This window comes from Esox lucius, chromosome 18 (genome assembly GCF_011004845.1).
Source record: "Esox lucius isolate fEsoLuc1 chromosome 18, fEsoLuc1.pri, whole genome shotgun sequence".
Taxonomy (NCBI): Eukaryota; Metazoa; Chordata; class Actinopteri; order Esociformes; family Esocidae; genus Esox; species Esox lucius.
This window is the reverse complement of record NC_047586.1, coordinates 17,606,279-17,612,451: the sequence shown is the minus strand read 5'-3', so window position 1 is coordinate 17,612,451 and position 6,173 is coordinate 17,606,279. Positions and strand designations below refer to the sequence as shown.

Genomic DNA, 6,173 nt, shown 5'->3' with positions numbered 1-6,173 from the left:
TGGGTGCTCCGTGGCCGACGGGAAGGCCCTGCAACGGGTGGTGAAAACCACCCAGCACATCACTGGTGCTCGGCTCCCAGCCATCGTAGACCTCCAGCAAAAGTGGTGTCTGTGGAGGGTGCACTGCATCATCAGGGACCCTTCACATCCATGCCACAAACTGTTTGCCCTCCTACCATCAGGTGGCGCTATGGTCTCTTCATTCCTGCACCAGCAGGCTCAGAAACAGTTTCTTTCCAGCTACTGTAACCCTGCTGAATTGTGACCCATCACAAACCATGCCCACCACTTGGTACTGTCTTTGACCTGGTTGCACTACTCTTTGTAGATTCGATTTAAATTGTCATTGAACAAGTGCAGTACAATGAAACGTAGTTGGCATCTAACCAATAGTGCAAATAGAAGAGGGCAGGATATTTACAAGTATTATGTAGATGTATATTACAAGTGGACTGCATAGATGTGCAATTAGGCCAAATGCATTACAAATGACAATTGGAAATGTGCAATCAAGGCAAACTGAAGGTGTAAGGTACCATGTGCAACTGAAATGCAGGGATAGTAGCAATAAGGTTCCTGAGGTAGACATACCTGTAACAACTGAACTTCCTTGTCAGAGTCCAGCAGTAAAAAGGGTGTGGTGCACATGCTACCTCGCACAGTTTGTCTTCATTGCACATTTCAGAATTGCTATTTGTACTTACATTTGCCTTCACTGCACATTTTATACATCCCACCTATAACATTGTTCTTAATTGTTTCATTTAAAAAAAAATCTGCACTACTGGTTAGATGCCAACTGCATTTTCTTGTACTGTACTTTGTTCAACGCCTTACAGTGAAGGAAAACATTATTTAATTCCCTGATGATTTTGTACATTTCCCAATTGACAAAGAAATTATCAGTCTATAATTTTAATGGTAGGTTTATTTGAAGAGTCTTCTCCAAGACATTAAGGTTTCGAGGCAGATGTTTGGCAACTCAAACCATCACCTCCCTCCATAGATATTCTATGGGATTAAGGTCTGGAGACTAGTTAGGCCACTCCAGGACCTTAATGTGCTTCTTCTTGAGCCACTCCTTTGTTGCCTTGGCCATGTGTTTTGGGTTATTGTCATGCTGGAATACTCATCCACGACCCATTTTCAATGCCCTGGCTGAGGGAAGGAGTTTCTCACCCGAGTTTTGACGGTACATGACCCCGTCCATCGTCCCTTTTATGCGGTGAAGTTGTCCTGTCCACTTAACAGAAAAACACCCCCAAAGAATAATGTTTCCACCTCCATGTTTGACGGTGGGGATGGTGTTCTTGGGGTCATAGGCAGCATTCCTCCTCCTCCAAACAGCGAGTTGAGTTGATGCCAAAGAGCTCGATTTTGGTCTCATTTCACCACAAAACTTTCACCCAGTTTTCCTTTGAATCATTCAGATGTTAATTGGCAAACTTCAGCCCCAGACTAAGAGAGATTCACAGTTCTTTTGTGTTTCTTCCATTTGTGAATAATTGTACCAACTGTTGTCACCTTCCCACCAAGCTGCTTGGCGATGGTCTTGTAGCCCATTCCAGCCTTGTGTAGCTCTACAATCTTGTCCCTGACATCCTTGGACAGCTCTTTGATCTTGGCTATGGTGGAGAGTTTGGAATCTGATTGATTGCTTCTGTGGACAGGTGTCTTTTATACCGGTAACAAACTGAGATTAGGAGCACTCCCTTTAAAAGTGGGCAAATGTACAGAATCAGCAGGGAATCAAATATTTTTTTCCCTCACTGTAAATTGAATCTAATCTAGAATAAAAGTAAAGACACTGGCGACTACTGGGACATTGAACCTTCTGCAATGATTGGAGTCACACCAACTCTCATTTTCCCATAGAGGTTCTCATTCTGTGACACTTACTGAGTCATTTGCCTTCAATTATAGAGACATAAATGACTCATGTAATAATCTAAATGGATCAAAAGATCTGTATATGACTAATCGTTTCAAGGTTTTGACCGGTGGGGTGGGTACTTGCGACGCTGAGACACCGATGTTAAACCACACCTTAAATGGACACTGCCATAGGCTTACAGTGTCTCTCAACAGTATTCACTTTACAACACTGACAAACTGTGTGGTTTGGTGGATGCTCCGTGGCCGACCGGAAGGCCCTGCTGAATATAATAATGATTGCAAAAAGTATCCACCCCTTTAAGTGAGTATTTGGTAAAGGTCCATTTGGCAGCAATTACAACCATGTCTGTTTGGATAAGTCTCTACCAGCTTTGCACATCTATATATAGCAATATCTGATGATTCTTTGCAAAATGCTTAAGCTCCTTCAAGTTGAATGGGGACCTCTTTCCACATAATCTCAGTTGGATTGAGCTATGGTTTTTGCCTTTTTTTTTTTTTTTTTTTTCAAACCCCTCCAATTTGACTTTGGCTGTATGTTTAGGATAATTGTCACACTGCCACCACCATGCGTGTTGTGTTGTTAGCCTTGCACTAAACATAGAACTTAACGTTGAGGCCAAAATGCTCTTTTGGTCTAATCAGACCATAGAATCTTCTCCAACATGCCTTCTAGCAAACTCTAACTGGGTTTTCCACGTGTTGTTCAAGAGCAGCTTTCTTTTTGCCCCTCTCAAAGGCCACTTTTGTGAAGCACCCAGGCTGTTGCTACAAAATGCACAGCGTCTCCCAGCTCAAGCCCTTTACAGTTACCATAGGTGGCCTCTCTGGCTAGGGCCCTTCTAGCCCAGATACTCAGTTTTAAGGACATTCTGTTCTAGACAGATTCACAGTGACATTGTCTCCATTTCCTGATAACAGGTTTTTTTTATTATGACCTATTGGTGTTTTTCAATGTTTCTTTGTATTCATTATGTAGTTTTTGTTTGGAATTGTACTAACCAGCTGTTGTAACTCCCGACAGGAGACAGGTATATTTATCCTGAAGTATGTAAAACGCCTTAATTGCTGTTGGATATGACTCATCTAATTTTGATGATTAAAATACAAATTGATGCACAACAGATCATAGCAAAGGGGGTGAATAATTATGCAATTATTCTTTTCAATATTTGTAATTTAAAACATTTCGCAGATTTTATTTGTCACTTTTTTCCACACATTATGGACATTTTGCAGTACTGAAACCAAGGAATTGTGGACTATTATTTAGTTGATATAAGCCATGTACAGGGAATCCTGTATTCACTCAACTGTTTTGGAATGCCCCCATGCGGTGTACAACTGCAACAATGTCCCTTCTGGACATTGAGCCCCCTCTGCTGGAAAACTTGATTTATAACACTGCAGTCTATTGTTTCCCATGCCTCTGCATAACTGTATTTACTCTTCATAATAAATGTGTATCCAAGTGTGCAGTCAGCACTAATTATTAGGTTTTTCTGTTTTCATGATGTTAATCTAGGCAACCAAGAGGAATGAAGCCAAATCTTGTGTAAGAACAAGATTTGTTAGTGTTCCTTAGCCTTGACACTCATGTCAAACCCACACATCACGTATACACAAATTGAACACTGTATAGAGTGTATAAATATCAAGACAGTACAGCTCTTCGACAACTGTAACGAGCCTCATATGACCACTTAGAACCTGTTTATGAAGCTTACAGGCATAATGGTGGGTCTCACATAAAAGGGACTGAAAGGGCACTCCCGTCTAAGGGCTTATTTGTACTCTTATTGTTTCATTGACATTAACATGACTTTGATTTCAGATTTACATTGGGTATACATTTAATGTAAACCACATCAACATTGAAATTATCACCTTTCGAGCTAATGTGGGAAATCTTTACTACAGACAACCTTCCTTGCATCGCTGCAGTGTAGACTTTGTGTCCAGGTGTGTGTTGTAGATAAGTAAAGGGTGATTTAAAGTCAAAGGACATTTCCTGTTGTTAGCATTAGTAGACATGCCCACTGATGTTCCTTTCCAAAACAAATATCTGCTCTATCTCTGACACAAACGGCTTGCTTATTACAGTTGTGAACATACTGCCCCTAAATGATGTCATATCTTTTGCTGACTACTTTAAACTACTCATGATCAAACACTAAGTTGAGAGCATTGATAGAGACCAGTCAAATACACAAGTCTTTGGAGGATAAACAGAAGCCTCTGATTTTCCAATTGCTCTTTCAAATCTGTTCATCAGTGGGTGAAACACCTGGCTTTACTTTTAAATGATAAAAGCCTGATGAGAAGAAACTGATGTAAATGTATTAGTTTGTAAAGGTTTATTATTTTTTTCTTGATATTGTTAATTATGGGGAATGTTGTTACTGGAGGAGCTTAATTGTTTTTTAGCAGCACTTAATGTTAAAAAGGTCCTAGATCACAATTCTCATAAGATACATATTTGAGGTAATCATTTTAAACTGATAACAACTTGTATATATTCATTAGGCTACAAAAGCGTAACTTTCTGCGCTGGAACAAAATATATTGTTATAGCCTACTGTACACTCCAATCTGACATTTGCATACAACTCATAGAAAGTTTTTTTTTTTTTTAAACACAATTTCCACAAATATCTCCAATTTCATATTGATATTGAATCACAGAAGTGATCAGGACTAGCACCCATTCATATAGTCTCCTGATTTCATACAGGGATTTAAATTGATAAAATTATACAAACGACCTACATGCTCATCACACCTCGATCAGTCATGCTAAAACAATATTATATGTCAATAAATACATCAAGTTAAGACAGTTCTAAAATGTATTTCAAAAGTTTAAAACACTTTCAGCTGCCCAAGCTGTTTGCAAGGTAGTGGTTTCAACGAGGATGGTATGGGAAGCTCGTCCAGGCTGTTAGGGAATTGCTCTGGGGGAAGCAGCCTCAGAATTTTTTGCATAGCAATGAGAAACAGTGGAGCTGGTTTCTGTCCAACGAGATATTTGAATGTGTCCTCGCCAAGAACTTTAGACCAACAAACAGGGTCTCCTTCGAGCGCACTCTTCATTTTGAATCGAATCTCGGGCATAAACATTAACAAGTTGTCAAGACAAAGCTTTTTGGGACCAATGTTCACTTTTGAGTCCCACAGCTGTTCCAAAATCACATCAAGTGGCGTCATACCGTTGTGATCCTCCGCCTGTGGCGAGGCGCCATTGCCCAGTAAAAGAATAACTGCCTCTGATCGCAGGAGCTCACAGGCTAGATGTAGTGGGGTTTTACCGTCCTCCATGTGAAAACATCCGCCTGGGTTCATATAAGATCGCAGACTTGGTAGTCGATGCGATTCTTGCAATATGAGACCCAGTATGTCCCGCCTGTCATACCTGACAGTCATTGCCAAATGTGGAGCCGAGGATGGACAGCAACAAAAGCGCTCGCCGGGCATTGCCAGCGCTTCATCAGTGTAGTGACTAAGCAAGTATTGAGCGTAGGCTTGATGGTCATGAACGATAGCGTACAGTAATGCTTCTGAAGGAGTGTATGATCTCTGGCTTGCATCTTCTTCCCAGTAAAACGTCTCCATTGTCCGCATGTCTTCCAACATCCAAACAGGCTTTAGGTCCCGCACCGCCTGGTAGAAAAGAAATGATTGGAATTTCCTTTGCTTGCATTTCTTGTCCTTAAGGAGTGTACCGGATTTGTTCGTTGCCGACGTAGACATGATGAGGTCTGATGTCCAGTTGCTCTCCTAATGTCCTTCAATGAGACCGCGGAAGTCCATGCGTAATGTACTGTATTTATACAATATAGAATCGTTCATACTGTCCGTGGTATTAGGCTGAAATGATTGTATCGGATATGTAGGCTTGCCTAATCGTCTAAATACATTCAGATACACTCTACAGTCACACATAATCAGCACAGGTTCGGACACAACACCTACCCACCCGGAGACAGACACATCTCAACCGTGTCGAAGTAGGAGCACACTATTCTGCTAGCGACACAAAAGATGACGTCACATTTAGATGGCTTGGGGAAGCCTTCTAAATAAAAGCCCTCGTTGAAATAACTTCAAAGTAGACGCGCCCAAGATATTGGCCGTGGTTTCAGATCCGTCTTTTCTCGGGGGAAAATAACTTTAATTCCAGTAACGAGTTTCCATGCAATAAGCTGTGTTGTCTAACACTAAAATGATGTTATTTTGTGTTTTATTCAATGTATTTTAATCTCCGATGTTCTGAAATG

The 6,173-nt window shown here is 40.9% G+C and overlaps 1 protein-coding gene across 1 annotated transcript; it reads right to left on the bottom strand.

Annotated features, from left to right (window-relative positions):
• Positions 1–4,438: 4,438 nt before the first annotated feature.
• zgc:112001 (uncharacterized protein LOC550384 homolog) lies at positions 4,439–5,931 on the bottom strand. The gene has a single exon (XM_010882292.5). It carries the CDS (start codon positions 5,644–5,646, stop codon positions 4,759–4,761), a length of 888 nt encoding a protein of 295 aa, XP_010880594.1. The 5' UTR covers positions 5,647–5,931; the 3' UTR covers positions 4,439–4,758.
• Between the last annotated feature and the right edge of the window lie 242 nt (positions 5,932–6,173).

Excerpts from the sequence above, each read along its gene's own strand:
- zgc:112001 (XM_010882292.5), bottom strand. The coding sequence starts at position 5,646 with ATGTCTACGTCGGCAACGAACAAATCCGGTACACTCCTTAAGGACAAG.